Here is an 18408-nt window from a genome sequence, read left to right on the forward strand (position 1 = left end):
TTACATTTGATCCTCCAGATCCACCAATACTACAATGTTAGATTATACTTTATAATTCCAGAAAACAAGGTGTCAAAAATTAATAACAAGTCTATAGTATGCTTTTTTATATGCATTTATAATATTTTAGGTCATTCTTTCTTCTACACACAATCTTCATTAAAAAAACAAGTCTTGTTCCCCCATAAATATTCACTACAGATAGTTTTTATTTTTATATTTAGTGCATACACGTGTACTTCGACGATTTAAGGATGTTCGCTCCTCTTGTTTTTGAATGTTTGCTAGATATTCAGAATCCTCTGGTTGTATCCATGTAGTGTCATCAAACATTTTGCCCGCTAACCCCTACGTTTCTTTTCATAATTTTATTACATATAGTTTAAAAAGCCATATTTGAAAATCCTATAAAATCCTTGTTATTTGTTCATAGTTTTTGAAAGAAAAAAGGTGCCAATGTATGAAAAGTCTAGAGAGAATCATTTCCCGCCAAATTTTCAGTGGCTTATATCTCGAAAACAAGCCCACGGACCCTTAATTTTTTTTCTGCTTTTAAAGTTCCTCTGTTTATATGCTATCAATTTATAACAGTCTTTTAAAAAGCTTGTTATTTTGAAGGAGAGTAGCGAACATCCTTAATGTATCCGCACCTGAGAAAGAGAGGTTTTATAGTTCCTCTATTCATATACTATCAATTTATAACAGTCTTTTAAAAATCTTGTTATTTTGAAGGAGAGTAGCAAACATCCTTAATGTATCCTCACCTGAGAAAGAGAGGTTTTATATTTCCTCTATTTATATACTATCAATTTATAACAGTCTTTTAAAAATCTTGTTATTTTGAAGGAGAGTAGCGAACATCCTTAATGTATCCTCACCTGAGAAAGAGAGGTGTAAGATACCAAGGGGACATACAAAACTTATAAGAAAATCTGACAATCCATGGCAGAAAAAAATAAAACGAAAATGACAAAAAGACGAAAAAGCCAACAAAACACTACATAGAAAACTAACTATGGAGCAACTTGAACTTAACTTAAAACCTAGAATGACTAATTTGGATGCTCCGAGATGTCTAATTTGGGTGCTCCGGGAGGTCTAATTCGGTGATGTCACAATCGAAATAAAAAGACGAGATTGTGATGACGACAATATTGGAACATATCTGTGTTTATCTGTAACACATATATTAAGAAACGGTCAAGCCAATCGTAATGGCGACCGTAAAAATTTCAAAGGGATGACTTTATCATTTTGAACATGAAACAACGACCACGAGCTTGCGCTGTTTCACGTGTCTTTTCATTATATATTTGCTACAAATTATTATTTTCAATTTGATTAATTTATTTAGTGTGTGTGTGTGTGTTTTTAGTTTTTTTTTAGATTTCTGAATTAGACTGAAGTATGAGTTATTATATGTAAACAATTTCTAAAGAAGAATTTTCCCGCATTTTATTTTCCTATATCATATATGTGTAGGTTTCCGTGTATATAAACTATATGTTATAATTAGTTTTTAATCATGTGTATAGATATGATTATGACTGACCTCGTTTCACATACAAAGTAAAAATGCAAGCCACAAGAATGGTCATTCCAGTGAAGTTTGCCATCATCGTATATACGAGTATCGAGACAATTTTCTCCTTTGCCTCCATTTGGTTCATGTGGCCCCCAATCAGTTATATCAAATTCATGATTACTAGTGCTCCAGAAAAACTTGCCTTCTGCATTAATATCATTTGCACCAAGCCAAAAATTATCTGAAAATGATTATCTTTATCTTAATCTTCTATTTTTCCATATACGAATTTTTTTAAAAGATAATTGGATGTGTTTTTTTTATGTTGAAAGATAACGCTTTTGAAACAATTGCATCAAGTTTGGAATATTTTACTTAGATAATGAACTGAAAACAATGCTTTATAAACTTTATGCGTCCGCAGCATTATACTGGATTTACCTTCATCAGGAACGCTCAAAGCCGAATATTTGAAAGATTAAAATGTATAAGAACCGGAACAGTTGAAGAGCCATATGACCAAAAAGGACATAAAAATAGCCAAATACATCTAAGGTCAATGTTGGCTGTGCGAGCCTCGCTTGATATACGTTAATTTAAGGACGACATTCCTTACTACAGCACTGTTTTCTGTATTAATTCTTATTTTTAGTTTACACTACAATTACACAGATATATACATGTATATTGTATATTTAGATATTTTTGAAAAAGTATTCACCAAAATACCGAACTTCAAGTCAAATTTAAAGAAAAGTGCATAAAACCTGACAGGATTGGATCAACTCTTTGATTTCGTTGATACCTTGCCGGGATAAAATATTCAGTATTAATGCTTTCGAAGATACTATTGTTAATTTGATGACTAACTATTTATACCAATACTTACGTTTGTTACTGGATGGCATAGATAGAAGAAGACCCAGCAAATATTTATTCTCATCAACAGTTTCCAGTTCGGCTAGGTAGGCATGGTGGGTGTGTTGACAGAAACTCTTGCAGAAAAATAAAAATGAAATATTAATAATAATTCAATCAAGTGTTGTATTTTCTTTCAGCATATTTTTCTATATTTCACAGAAATTGACATGTTTATACTATATTTACACGTACATAATGATTCCGTGTTATGTATTTCAGTACTTCTGTTTTTTTAACACAATATGACATGTATTTTGTTTACTAAAGTAGGTAAATAAGTATGTGAGATAGACATCAATAACACTGGGTTGATTCTCGATGATATTCTCTAGCATTTCGTTTTTCTACGGATGGTCATTTTGTTTTTCTATTTCAGTAAACCTTATTTATATACTAGTAAAATAACCAGACTCGCTATACTGGAAGAATACCCAGTCTCACCAAAAAAAAAAAAAAAGAAATAAAGATAAAAAATAGCAAAGCTAGCCAAAACCGGAAGAATAATAACGCTCACCAAAACAGGTAGGATAATAAGGTTAACCAAAACATGAACACTAGCAAGGCTAGCCAAAACAGAAAGAATAGAAAGGCTAGCCAAAACAGAAAGAATAGAAAGGCTAGCCAAACAGAAAGAATAGCAAGGCTTGCTAAAATAGGAAGAAAAGCAAGGCTTGTCAAAACAGAAAGAATAGCAAGGCTAGCAAAAACAGGAGGAATTGCAACGCTTGACAAAACAGGAGGAATAGCAACGCTACTCAAAACAGGAGGAATAGCAAGGCTAACCAAAACAGGAGGAATAGCAAGGCTAACCAAAACAGGAGGAATAGCAAGGCTAACCAAAACAGGAGGAATAGCAAGGCTAACCAAAACAGGAGGAATAGCAAGGCTAGTCAAACAAGGAGAAATAGCCAGGCTAGTCAAACAAGGAGAAATAGCAAGGCTAGTCAAACAAGGAGAAATAGCAAGGCTAGTCAAAACAGGACCATAACAAGGCTAGCAAAAACAGTAGGAATAGCAAGGATAGCCAAAATAGGAGGAATATTAAGGTTAGCCAAAATAGGAGGAATATTAAGGTTAGCCAAAATAGGAGGAATAACAAGGTTCGAATATCCTTTCAAATATTCATGCTGTTTTTTTTTTCAATACTAAACTTTTTTTGTATAACACTTGACTTCTGATATCTATTTCAGTAGCAATGAGGACCCAAAATTCCGAAAGATTCTACCAAGTTTATTTCTGAATTAATCTATTAAAAGTTAAATGTATAAACCATGATCTCACTATTTGAAACAATGATGAATGATATGATCAAAATAAAGGTTTTCTAGTAACTTTTTATTACGTTGTATATTTTTTAAAGACATATACATTTTGATTATTTACACATGTACCTGTGCATCTGACCAGGTTTTGTTTGTGGATTCAATTAAGTAACATGACGAGTCAAAGTGTTTCCTTCTTGTTGGCATTGTGGCTCACCTATAACATGAAAAATTCAACAATACCTTATATAAAACATAATATTTCTTTTTAAATATAACCCGACGACGGTATCTTCATTTGTTACTTGGTTCATTTGAAATTATACAAATGTTTATGTCTGTAAATGTAGGCCGTTGAGGAAATTACTCCCTATTTTTTTAATACTAATAAATCGATTTTAATATTAAAAGTTATGTTTTTTAATTAAAAATAATATTTTGATATTAAAATAATGTTCAAATATTAAAAATAATGTTTGAATATTAAAAATAATGTTTTAATATCAAAACAATAGCATTTTTTTGTTATTCATAAATATGTTGTATTTTTTATGATAAAAAAATTTCAATTTTTGATATCAAAAATTCGCGTTTTTTTAATTATAAAAAATATTCTTAATATATGAAAATAAATCATTATTCATTAATATTAAAAAAATGATTTCTTAGTATGGATAAACAATTTTATACTAAGTAATCAGTCTATTTATCAATTATATCAAAAAATCAATTTCTAAAATCAAAAATTCATCTGAGTTTTTAATTTTTAAGAATCATTTTAATATTAAAAAATACGCCACCTATGTCATAGCATGGAAGTAATATTCAAATATTACTTCCATGGTCATAGTAATTTGAACGTTTAATTTTTTAACATTACTACCAATTTTAAATCATGTAAATAATGTAGATAAAAAAAAATGTAGATCAGTGAAAAGGAGGAACACCACTAATTCATCACCTCATTGCTTTTAATGTCAAATTCCTCAATTTCAAACGTCACAGCTCGTTTGTTAAGTTCAAATAAAGTGACAGTCATTGCATGTCAAAGCAACACCTGATGTCGCCTTGTACTGAAAAAATCAACGTACCTGTAATTGCATATAAGAGAGTACTGGTTCCCGGAACTTCGGAAGTACCTGAACAGCTAGGTAGTTCAGATCTTAGAAACAGGCAAAATAAACCCCCTGTTCTTTTTTTACAATTTTTTTTTAATTCAAAATATAAGTCAAAAAGTGTTCTAAATTAATCATCACCAGTCATTCAGCTTTCATTTGATACAAAAAAAATAATAAAAAAAAAACATTCTACTATTTTGAAGCTACACCCAAGCGTAGGAACCATTTTGTTTCAAATATGTACCGCTGTGTTACACCAAAAATGGTTACTGGCGCGTGATACTCTCAACAAGGAGCGACTTGCTTGATTGTTTGAAAATTTTGATAGTTTTCATTCCAGATTACATAAATCAACAAAGCATTGTTGCGCGACATTATGCCAAACCAATTCAATTTATAGATTTTATTTTGAAACCCAAAGACAAAGAACAGCTATATTTTGACAAACCTCTTCTTCTTCTGTGTATAAGCCTCCTGTAAGTAGGAACACCTCCATAAGGAGTATGTACACTTAGTAATTAATTTCAATTATGTACAGCACATACATATAAAAGAAATTTTTGTTTTTGTTTTAGATGGTTTATATACAAGGACACAAGAGAGAGATGAGACATAAAATCAATATCAATATCAATTCCTCTTTTACTTCTGTATGTTACCTATTTTGTTTAAATCAAGGCACAGTGTAACTATTGTCCGAATTATATAAGTTATGAGTCATCATTAAATTGTATGTTAACATGGTTAATTCACAGAGTACCTATAATGTGATTTCACCGCGGGAACTTACCCTGAATACACTGCATGTATAAACATATATCAGAGTAGTAGGGTGCCCAGTCAACGAATTTGATCGCTTTGGGTTAACGGAATAGCACACGGCTGTAATTGATATCATATGAAAATATTGATGTCGTCGTTGTCTACAGTGGTCACGATTTTCTTAAATTTGGTTCAAAGGTCAAAGCTTAAATTTCAAGGAAAACGCAGAGTCACGTTTAGACAGCTAGCCGCCCCTTTATATATCCGTTTATAGCAAAATTAGGATTATAACTATAGTTTCTATATTTAGGACTAATTTGATATTTATGTTGCCAAATATGGTTCGAGATTGACATTTGTACTTATAGGGTGTACGTAATGAATTTTTGTGTTAATATCCAATTTTCTTTTGGTGAGTGTGGAAGCACATACAATTGTACTTCCAAAACCGGTGTAATATTAACGCAGAATGGACGGAATTAGCAAGTATGAGTATATCTTTGCTTTATAGAAATAAGAAAGACTGCAAACGGTGAAAAAGGGGAAGGGTTTCTGTCAAAGTATATATAAAAACAAAATGACAATTAGAAACAGGTTAATCACTCCATCTTACACACTTATATGCCTTATTGAGCATAATTTGGCCTACAATTGACATGAAGTTAAAGATTATCTACAAAAAGAGGGTTGTAAACACCATCAATCTTATTAAAATATAGATCTCTGATTTCGTTTTCCTCATTTGAGCTGATATATACGAGCCCGCGAGTTAATATTGATCAGAATTTTAATCAGATTGAAACAACATAGAAAAATTGCCGAAGCTAGCAGAAGCTATTACGTTTCATTGTCTACTGTTAAGTCGAATGCTCATCGACCAGGTTTAGGTTAGAGAGCTAATTTCAGTTGTTCTTTTTTAAATCGCATTCGAAGCAAGTCGCAGAATGCGAGGCATACTGCATAGAATCTGATGGTGGCGGTGGCAACACCGTAAACTATTTGTATATCTTTATATTTCAGAGGGTAGAGGAATCGGATAATTCATACTTTGTAAATAGATCCATTGTGTTACGAAGTTCCCGTCTGTCATATAATCATTGTCCTTGACCTCATTTTCATGGTTTAGTGACTGCTAAAATACTGTATAGCTTTTTTTCGTCATGTGAATGTCTCACTTGTGAGTTTGAATGTTCCTTTGGTATCACTCGCATCTCTTTTATCATGAGTTCTAGGATAACCATATTTGGTTACTAATATACAGTAGGTCTAAATGCCAGTCACACATGGTTCACCTGACCTCGACCTCATTTCATAGATCAGTGAACAAGGTTAAGTTTCAGTGGTCAAGTCCTTATCTCAGATACTATAAGTAGTGGGTCAACTATATTTGGTGTACGGAATGGTAGCAAAGTGTATATGTCTTTGTGGCAGAGTTCATCTGATCTTACCTCATTTACATGGAACATTGATAATATTAATGTTATGTAATACTTGTATAATATAAAAATAAGGAGATGTGGAAGTAAGCAGTAATAGGCAACAGTGCGGCCTTCAACAATGAGAAAAACTCATACCGTATGGTCGGCTATAAACCCGGATATAAAAATTGAAACAATTCATTTGAGAAAACTAACGGCCTGATTTATAACAAAACAATTTACAAAAAAAAAATGACAGACATGAACCAACGACAGCCACTAATATACCGGCTCGATCCTGACTTGGGACAGACATATATAGAATGTATAATACTTTTCTCTAAGAATTTCGACACAATTCAGTCAGTTGCTTTACCAGTAGAATTATAGTTTTTACGGAAATGATGTTTATGATCAGACTTTTCTCAGACTTTAAATTGATGACGTCCTTTCATTAGCTTTCAGTAGGGGACGACCATTTATTTGATTTCGAAAGGAGGAAGGGGGAAGATTTTGAAAATCAATAACTTGGCCTGGTATGAACTGAAAATAAATGACTTTGCACAAGACCGGATGAAAACGAATACCCTGCAACATGAAATGCAGGATAGTTGAGGATATAAATGTGTACAAAAGTCAAAATAAATTTTTGCGCAGCAAAGCTGCGGAAAAAAATAAGCATGCGTAGCAATAGATGAAAAAAAAATATTGGTCAAAATTTTCCTGCTGCCAGCTTGTCACATATAGGTCATTGGCTTCAGTGGTTTGCTCGGACAAACCTATTGCAAATTCAGCTTTGAAATTATTGCAGTTGTGTCTGCTGGTGTATAATTTATAGCACGAACGGTGATACATTTTTGTTGTCGTTCACACCGAGGGGGATTTAGGTCGAAAACCTTATGCAAGACCATAATATAGACTTGATGTGCCATATTCCGGGTGTGAAACGAAGCCGACCGATTTGATTCTTATACTACAATTATATATCTATTCAATAAAAAGTTTAAAGTATTGAAAAAATTAAATAGACACAAAACATATTCCTCCGAAGAAAATAACAATTTAAAAGTTAGCTGGCTATACAAAACAGATAAATCAACTACACAACAAGCAAAAATAAGAAATGCATTGAGTGACCGCTGTCCTTGTTAATGACCTAGCTAATAGTGTAAGCAACAAAATGATTAATCTCACGGGATAATCCGTGTTTAATCAATGGAAAATGTTGACTTAATTTGTGTTTTTAATTACTAATTTCTTCAAAACTACTTTCATTTCACACATGAAATTTGGCACACACATGCACCGTGTCTTATTGCTTTAATCAGAGTAAAAAATAACGTGATGATACACGTAATAATTTTGCTTTTCGATGAAAATGTGGCAAATTTCGGGTAAAATTTTAGTCTTACTAAAATGCTGAAATCACTTATATACTTTCCGCTTTTGTTATATAATATATTTAATGTATAAACTATATTATAAGTACTATTTTAACCACCAACAAAGAGCGTAATAATTTTATTTATTATACTTCATGTCAAAATGCCAGATTTTGATTGGTTAATACGAGGGAGACAATTTACTCTATCCCATGGCAAATACTCTATTACCCTTCACGAGACGCTTGCTCAAGTGCGCGCTTTAATAAATACGGATGATTGTTATGTACAAGAGGAAATATTTTATTACTTTGAATTTGAAATTTAATAGACAGTAATAACAGAACATTCAGTATAATAAATTAAATAACACATATCTGAGAGGGTGATAGAGCAGATTGTTACCCCTCGAAAAGACATTGTCAACCTTGGCTTCACCTCAGTTGACAATGTTTTCCCGGGGTAACAATCTGCTCTATCACCCTCTCAGCTATGTGTTATTTATATATTGTCATGTTAAAGATTCCACGTACAATACGGTATCTGGAGGTACCCTGTAAAAACACGAAATTTAGAAAATCGTGACCATGGGAACTTACGACGACAATCATGATTGTAAAAAATGTGTTATCCGTTAACTTAAAGTCGTTAACTAGAGGACTTTTTGGACACTGGGCATTCTACTAGAAATGATTATGTCAGTTTTAGGGGTAAAAAATGTTCATTATAACTAGGAATATATTTACCTTGAATGATGATAAATGCAAAAATGAGAAGAACACATGAGTTTTTCATTGACCTTGTCTTGTAGAGTTAACGATTGACTGTAATATAGTTAAGTAGTCCTTATCTACATTTATAATCTAATGACCCTGATGGCAGACAATCTAGATATTGCATTCAAGATTAAACTTATTTTTATCACTAGCGGTGTGTTAATTTTAAGTGCTTTGGTCTTTTTTATGAATAAACAGATGTTTTTGTCAACGAGACAGCAACTCAACGACAAAACTTTTAAAAAGGCATCAATAGATGAACATTAAACAGTAGCCTGCTATTACAATATAATATGTGCTTTGACTTTGAGATGAAGTCTAAATTGAAAACAACGTTCAAACCTATGATTGCGTTGGATAAAAACCGCAATTTTTATACGAAAAACAAATTTCTTGTTAGAGGGGTCTAAATACAGCACAAACAAAATTTTCCAAAAGACCAAAAAAAGTGAAAAAGTATATTTGAACAAAACGCATTTGACTGCGGACGACAAGGAGATGTGGTATGATTGCCAATGAGACAGCTAGCCACCAAAGTTCAAATGAAGTGAATGTAAGCAATTATAGGCAACCGTACGGCCTTCAACAATGTGAAAAACCCATATAGTATAGTCGGCTATAAATGGCCCCGGCACGAAAAATATGAAACGATTCAATAGAGAAAACTAACGGCCTTATTTATAACAAAACATTTTACGAAAAACAAATATCACAGACATGAACCAACAACAACCACTAAACTACAGGCTCCTGACTTGGGACAGGCACATAAAGAAAGTGGCGGGGTCAAACATGTTTAAACGTGATGTTAAACCCTCCCCTAACCTGGGACGGTGGTGTAACAACACAACATAGGAACAAACTATAAAAATCAGTTGAAAAAAGGCTTAACCCATCAGAACGATACAAAGCAGAAAAAACATCAAACAAAAACACAGACCAGACGTGGCAGGGTATTTATCCATCCCTTATCCCTAACAACTAAAAAGACACTAAGTACAGATCTGAGAGTACTCGCAGTTACTGACATAAAGTTCAAAGCCAATAACAACTAAAATAAAAAAACATGTATCTAAGACTAAAATATCAATCTGTACACATCCAACATCCAATGGAATTAGTATTAAGACGTCATTAACAGTCAGAGGGAAACATGACCTTGTGCAATGCCAAAATACAGGTATCGACAGATTGTAGTATCGTGAAAGTACATATGTGTATAAAACATCCAAAGAATTTTTTACTTTCCAAAAATGGTTAATTCCTCTATTTTTATATGTTTTATTACAAAAAACATTGATAAGTTCTTTGTAGTAGTTAAGAAACTCGTTAAAAGCACCGAAAGATTAGTAGTAGAACAAAGTTCAGAGAGGCCTCAAGCTGAGCTGTGGTAGTGACATGATTATTTACTATATGACTCTCTGTGGAGCATATCAGGCCTTGAATGTAGTTGAATGTATACTTTGATTCTTAAGGAATTCCGTGCAGTATTTACGTCATACCACCACCACATTGTTGGCTGCTTTGTCGGCCGGTACGCTTTGCGAGTACTTGAATTTTGTTTTTAATCCTAGAAATGGGCGTATTAATTACTCTTGTCAGCTTACGTGTCCCGTGAAGTTCTTTTGTATATAGAAAGAAAAATACGCTTTTACGTAATAAAAAATGTTGATTACTTTTGAATTATAAACTATTCTTATAATTAGGCTTATATATATATATATATATATATATATGCCTGATTATAAGAATAGTTTATACTGTAATGTCATTAGTCAAGTTCTTTGAAAATTGAGTTTTGATGGCAAATCTTTGATTGTTTTTTTTAAATTCAGTTACAAAATTTATATAGATATTGGATAATTTATATATATTGTGGAGACTCATGTTTTTGGTTGAAAAAAGTATACTGCCCTCTAGATGTCCATTGTTTTTTTTTGTTGTTGTCGTTGGGTTGCTACCTCATTGGCGCATAACCCACATCTCCTTTTAGTCGGACAGTTTTAGTTCCGTTTGGTGTACTTTAAAATTGATTCACAAGAAATCATAAATTAAAAGGGTTCATGTGTATAAATAGAGTGTTGTCAATTGAAGACAGATGGATCACAATTTATTGGAAAAAATAAAACGAAAAACAAAAGATAATCTTTTTATAATTAAACCCTCCCTATACTTTTTCAATGTTTAAAGAAATTTGAAGACAAGCCGCATCTACACGAAGCCTATCGATCTGCATCTTATTTGATATTTTTCCTGTTAACGCCAAATATTTAGATAATGATCAGCATCAAATTCGATCCCGAACCAGTAACCTTAACACGACTAAATATCTTTAAAAAATTCGTAGTAAACTCCGTTGAGCACGAAACTAGTTCAAATGAAATCTTAATAGACAAATTATATTCATATTTTTTAAATATTTCAAAAAACAATAATTATCTACTTAAACATAGCTTGCGGATTGATTAAGGATTTACATTGCACAGAAAATATCAAAAACAATTCCCAGATATAAAAAGGAGTCTTTCTTTCGTCCCTAACATTTTGACAATCTTAATTTTTTTTAATTCATATTTGGAAAAGATGAAGTTGTACAAAGATGTTAGTTTATCAACTATGTCGTAACTGTACATGTAATGTATTGTAAGAGTACATTTGAACTGTGCAGGGTATTTGGGCGTAATTAAAAGTTGTGCATTATCAAGATTATACAAAGTCATGCAGCACAGTAAAAACAAAGAGATTTTGACTAAGTCATGTGTTAATATACTAGCAGAATGCGCCAAAAACCAGAGAAAATTGTCACCCAAACTATTTTTATTTTCATTCCTCGATATCCAATCTAATTTTTCTTATAAACTGCATATTTGTTCTTGCAAGATGAATTTCTGTTTACAAAATAGGTAAATAATCATATGGTCACTTAGTTGTTCGTGTATTAATAATTCATGATAAGTTCTATGTAAAAATACACCAGAAAAAGTCGAAACAAGTGACTACATATCTAATGCCGGCGACTGTAAAATGTACTTTTTCCACATATTTAATACAGGCATGATACAAAACGGTTTCTATTACACTACAATTATTTTTGGTCACTGGAACAGAAAATTTTCATGACAAAAGAGAGATTTGAAATACCAAAAACGATATTCAATCTCATATGTCGAAGACAAACTGACACCGCCATGGCAAAAAACGAAAAACAACGACAGGACAAAATCATGCTACAAAACAAAACATAGGAATCTAACTAGAAATAATACCATTATCTGCTATACATCATGTACATTACATTGTAAATAACAAGTCAATTTCCTTTCATGATAAGACAGTCTAGGAATAATTATTATCCATTTCATCATGTACAACACTTTAGATAGTAATTAAATTATCAAAATTAAAAATGTGTACAGCCTTTTTCGGGTGAATTATATTGTTTTCATTAATTGCATGATTCATATGAAGGCTACATAAAAAAACATGTCTTTTTTGTAGATAAATGACCACACAATGACCACACAATAATGAGAAGAATTTATAAACATGTACATTATTAAATAACAAGTAATTGTTCTTTACATTAACTACGTAGAATGATATATATTCTATGTATTGACGCTGTAAAACATGTAAAATAAGTTGTCCGAATAGGTTAGGGTGGCATGTACCGTAGTAATTAATTACTGTAAATACAAAAACCTAAGACGTACTTAATGGGGTAAATAAATCTAGTTATGTTTTCCGCGGTTACTCACATTGGTATATATATAAGAAATCTCGGCCAATTCCTATAGTTCAGGGAAAGGACACTTCTGATCTTGAGTTTCACATTTAAGGTAATTTCGTTAAGAAATATATACTTTTTTTCAATCTATTAAGTTTTATACATATAATAGGTGCACATGTGATATATATATGCAGTACTTTTTGTACTATGCATTTTATTTTATTAAATGTTTGCGATGTAAAATACGCTATCATGGTGTTAAAGTAAGAGTTTTCCAGAGAACGATATAACACTCGCAGCCTTTCCATTCTAGTTGTCAATTTTAGTTGTCTTGTTACATAAATGTTAAGTAAATAGAGAATATCATATGGCTTTTTCAATATCACATCCGTATCAACCCGAGACACCAATATAATCCCAAGAGCTCTGCTCGAGGGATTATATTGGTTGAGGGTTGATACGGTATGTGATATTGAAAAAGCCATATCATATACACTTTATTATATACATATACCTCACGTAGATGTTTTTTTGTGACATGACGTCATACAGATAAGGAGGTTTCAAATGACGTCATACAGATTATAGGTTTGAAATGACGTCATACAGATTAGGGGTTTGATAAAGCCTTTGCAACCGTGCTGATATCGATATCGATATTCAACAGCGACTGCAATCGATGACGTGACGTCATACAGATTAAAGGTGTGATAAAGCCTGTGCAACCGTGCTGATATCGATATCATCACGGGTGGCTAATACAGCACGCTTGCCAATGATTGTATTACACATACAATTTATCTGTATTTACTACTAAGTATATAATAAAGCTTTTATCACTATTGTTTTACAAAATTAGTGATTTTTTTGTTTTGTTTTTGTTATTTTCTTGGAGCTAAAATTGTAATATTTTTTTCTTAAAACGATGTAATTAGTATATTATAAACATTTATTAATTCTTCAATTATTGTAGGCGAATTTAATTTTTTTTATTTCACTCATTTTGTTATTCAACATTGCATATTTTGATAGATAGCAATGAGAATTCCACGAGTAAACATAAATTAGACTAGGCATTGTTAATTTCATTCAAGTATTATTGTAAAGAAAAAAAAATGCATCTTACATTAACTATTATTAGAATTTTCAAACATGTAAAAACATTAAGTACACTAAAGACATTAATTACACCAATTAATAGAAATATTAGAATAACATTGTTTTCCTGTATTTTAATTGAATAAAACCATACACATTTTTGTACGTTGTTCAACTAATTGTTACATGTGGTCGCTATAAGTGTCTTTTCTACACAAATAGATGTTAGTACTGTGCCAATTTTTCTAACAATATCTCAAATAGAAAAAATTGTGGAGGATACGGGAAAAAAAGAAGTAACACACAAGAAAATATACCAACCGTGATAAATACAAACTACATTGTACAACCACAACAAAAGACAAACACCATAAAAATTCGTAAAAAATATAGACATTTTATAAAAAACAATTTTGAATACTTTTTGCAGAATAATTACAAACCGAACAGAATGAGATTATTTGCTATTTGTGTCATCCTGATGGTTGCTCTAGCAAGTTTCAGTGTTAGTGCTATGGAAGATAGTGGACGTAAGTTATACAAAATATCAAATTTGAGTTTATTGTCAAACAATTTGTACAGCTTGCTGCTTATTCAATTATCAACAATGTCTAGTTTAAAAACAGGAGAAGCATAATATTTTTTTCATATTTTATAATTTTTGTATTATTACACCAAATGTAATCGCCTTATTGAATAAGATATTATGTTGTAAATCCATTATGTCATGTAGGTATATAAAGTATATAAAAATAAGGAGATGTGGTATGATTGCCAATGAGACAACTATCCACTAAAGTTCAAAAGACGTGGATGTAAGTAATTATAGGCAACCGTAAGTCCTTCAACAATGAGAAAACCCATACTGTATAGTCGGCTATAAAAGGCCCCGACATAAAAAATATGAAACACTTCTGATTGTTTTCCTGTTAACGGAAGGAGACATTGTTATTTCCGTGTTTGACATTAACAAGGCATAGTATGAAGGAACGTGAACCCACTTAAAATGTAAAAGAACAGAATTGTAGAATACATGATTTTCAATCTTAAGGTGGTACCAAACACCTTGACTAAAATTCATTTGGCTCGTTTAATTTTCATAAAATTTTGACAAAATATTTACTTTGACTCTTTGACAAAAATATGAAATTTTCAAAAAACTTGCACCACACACTTTATCGGGAAAATTTTATTGGAAATACAGCAGTTTGACAAACACTAATTTTGATCATTGAGAATCTTAATATTCCCTTAACAATAAGAACGTGATTAAAACGTTCAGCTGATTTTTACAGAGTTATCTCCCTGTAGTGTTTTGTACCACCTTAAATGACACAAATCACAGAGACGAGATAACCGAATCCAAATCTGAACAGTTTACATGTTATTATAATTTATTGGTCAGCACACCTTTAATATGCGTTAAGCATAACCACATCTTTCGTGTAATGAAGTAAAGCTTATGAGAGCTCACATATATAAAAAGAGACGCTAAGTTTGTTTATTTTATCATCTGTTTATATTCTTTTTTGTCTTTATTTCCAGGCTATAAGAGAAACAGTAAGTATAATATTTTAGCTGTAAATATTAAAAGAAGATGTAGTATGATTGCCAATGAGACAACTCTCCACAATAGACCAAATGACACAGAAATTAACAACTATAGGTCACCGTACGGCCTTCAACAATGAGCAACGCCCATACCGCATAGTCAGCTATACAAGACCCCGAAATGACAAATGTAAAACAATTCAAACGAGAAAACTAACGGCCTAATTTATGTACAAAATAAATATTAGTAAGTCAATCTCCAAAATATATATATATGAAATCTATCTTTTCTTACATATTTTCGGTTAAACTGAAATTTTTGGTTGAACAGTCCAATTGATCACGATAGTAAAGTTAAAAAATGAAATGCCCAGATGCCTATTAATATTGTTAATTACAAATAAGAGATGAGATGTAAAATAGATAAAAAGTTTGATGTATTAGAATCAAATATAAACTTGAAAAACAATCACACTATTTCATCATAAAATGTGTAAAAAGATAAATCTTGATGATCTTAAAATATAAAAGTAAAAAGATAGGGTATGACTACCAACGAGACAACTCTCCACCAAAGACCAAATGACGTAGAAGTAAGTATACATTACAGGAAAGAAAAATGACTATTACATAGACAATAAATGTTTAGTGTCTTTAAATATCAGCTGTGTTTGTAGCCACAAGGTCTTGCACGATCGTTTAGTAGAGATTAAACTAAGATATTGAAAAGAAAGAAGTAACGAGTTTATTATTTAATAGTCTTAAGTGAATCTTCAACATTCGAAAAACTTGAAATAACATTTTAGGTCAAGTGTTTTGGAACACGTTGTTTATAAGATTTAAATTTTCTTTTCAGTATTTTGGGGTGGCAGAAGAGGATGGGGTGGTGGATATAGAGGAGGTTTTGGTGGTGGATTCGGAAGAGGTTGGGGAGGTGGATTCAGAAGAGGTTGGGGAGGTGGATATCGTGGATAAAATACTTATGTGAAGGCTTACGACCTATTGAATGCAGCATATTGACCTGTTATGAATTTTGTTATTTTAGAATTTCTGTAATAAATTGCATCACTAAAATGTATTTGTTTTCATCTTACGGATAATATTCCATTGAGGCAGTGCAGAAGAAACTCAAAAAATTGTTTTACAGGAGTATTCAAGAGTATATAGTGAAGATGGTTCCAAATAGTTCATTTCTATTACATTTAAAACACGTTTTTTATCATTAATAGTTTAAATACAGAATACAATTATAAGTCAAATATTGCTTCATTAGTATGTCAAAGGTAGAAACAAATGTTTAAATAGGAACGGACAAATTATACTTTGAAAAAACAGTGGTTTAAACAAGAGGGCAGAATTGTAAAACTGACATGATACTTAATTGATTTACTGACACCATATTGTTACGATGAGTGAAAGTGTTTAAAAAATCAGTCGACATTCCTTTGGGCACAAAGGGTGCAACTCTTCTAACCGACATGCTCTTTTATTCATATGAGACAGACTTTTTAGCACATCCATTTATAATGTATGCAAAACCCCTAAACGTAATATGGTACCAAGACATAGTTGATCTTAAACTTTAATATCAACAAATAAGTTCAAAAGCATTTGAGAGGTGATCAGGATTCTAAGGGTTATTTTTGGTTTGATCAGGATCTGTCTTCAACTTGATTTTATTTTCAAATGTATGGATTTAATGCGTAGTATTTAAAAATTTAAGGTGGAAATAGTTAAAATTTATGTAAATGAAGTACACCCCTTTTGAAAAAACCTCTGAAGTAATTAATAATTGAATGCGACTGTAAATGTAATTGTTTTAAAGGATATGAATATCTAGTTAATTTATGTTTATTCTGCATTAACATTACCATGATGATGAATTAAGGTATACAATTATGATCACATAGACTTTTTTTCAGTTCAGCAGTAAAACTAAAACACATGCCGAAAAGGGGTGGGGGGGAGGGGGGGGGGGGGGGGGGGTGGGGGGGGGGGGGTGTTATTATCCAATCAAATTTACGCTTTTGGTCCACCGATTAAAACTGTTTTCTGCATGCATGAATTTACATTCATTAGGATCGCTCAAACCCTAAAAATGTTGCGTACTTGTCACTAGATTTATAGAGTTGCTTTGAATAAATTATAAGGATTGACTTAGGTATAAATATGGTCTTTCCTAGACTTCTCCAGGCAAGAAACCTATGCTTAAGAGGGAAGTCTGTTATGTATAAATACGTAGCTATGACTGGTCAGAATACAGAAGTTTAATCCTATGCTTCGTGTATGGAATGTGCCAGACTCTCAGTACTTTAAAGAATCCTTGCAACAAGTCTTTAAGGGATACACGGAGAGAGCTTTTGCAATGCAAAAATTCTGCCGCTGACGGTCTAACATGTTCTACTTTTCTATTGGATTGTCAATTTGTTCTCGTCCTGTAAATGTATGAAATACTTGTCACTGGAAGTTAAGCCCTTAAACTATCAACTTCAAAACAGTATCGCGATTTTTGGGTCGCGCTTAGGCATTGACTCCAAAGCTCAATTTGTTTTACCTTACTAGAAATAATGGGTCAAGCTACTCCACTGTAAAATGATGTTATTTCATGGCATGCATGTTACATAAAAATAGAAAACACGTCACTTTTTTTTATTCTTTACTATCTGATAGATGTTGTGACAACCACCATTGTACTAGCAGTAGAAAATAAAAGGATATGGAGTAAATGTACATGGGACAAAATCGCACACAATACATAGCAAGCATATTGGGGACTTATTTTCCTAATTTGTCTCTTGTTCCTTTATTAAAGTTAGCCATCTTGTTGATAACTGTTTAAAACATGTATTTAGCGTTTGTGATTAA

The 18408-nt window shown here is 31.8% G+C and overlaps 1 protein-coding gene and 1 long non-coding RNA gene across 2 annotated transcripts; one reads left to right on the forward strand and one right to left on the reverse strand.

The window, feature by feature from the left end:
• LOC127733770 (alpha-N-acetylgalactosamine-specific lectin-like) lies at positions 1-3915 on the reverse strand. Its single transcript, XM_052243083.1, has 4 exons — positions 3838-3915; positions 2415-2520; positions 1629-1766; positions 1-29 (listed from the first exon to the last, which is right to left on the reverse strand). Exons 1-4 carry the CDS (start codon positions 3913-3915, stop codon positions 1-3), a joined length of 351 nt encoding a protein of 116 aa, XP_052099043.1.
• An 8985-nt stretch (positions 3916-12900) lies between these two features.
• On the forward strand, positions 12901-16621 carry LOC127736217 (uncharacterized). The gene is made up of 4 exons (XR_007998862.1): positions 12901-13003; positions 14423-14522; positions 15538-15552; positions 16400-16621. It is a non-coding gene; the product is annotated as an uncharacterized LOC127736217 (long non-coding RNA).
• The last annotated feature ends 1787 nt before the right edge of the window (positions 16622-18408 follow it).

The sequence above is a fragment of the Mytilus californianus genome, unplaced genomic scaffold, assembly GCF_021869535.1.
Source record: "Mytilus californianus isolate M0D057914Y unplaced genomic scaffold, xbMytCali1.0.p SCAF_3, whole genome shotgun sequence".
Classification (NCBI taxonomy): domain Eukaryota; kingdom Metazoa; phylum Mollusca; class Bivalvia; order Mytilida; family Mytilidae; genus Mytilus; species Mytilus californianus.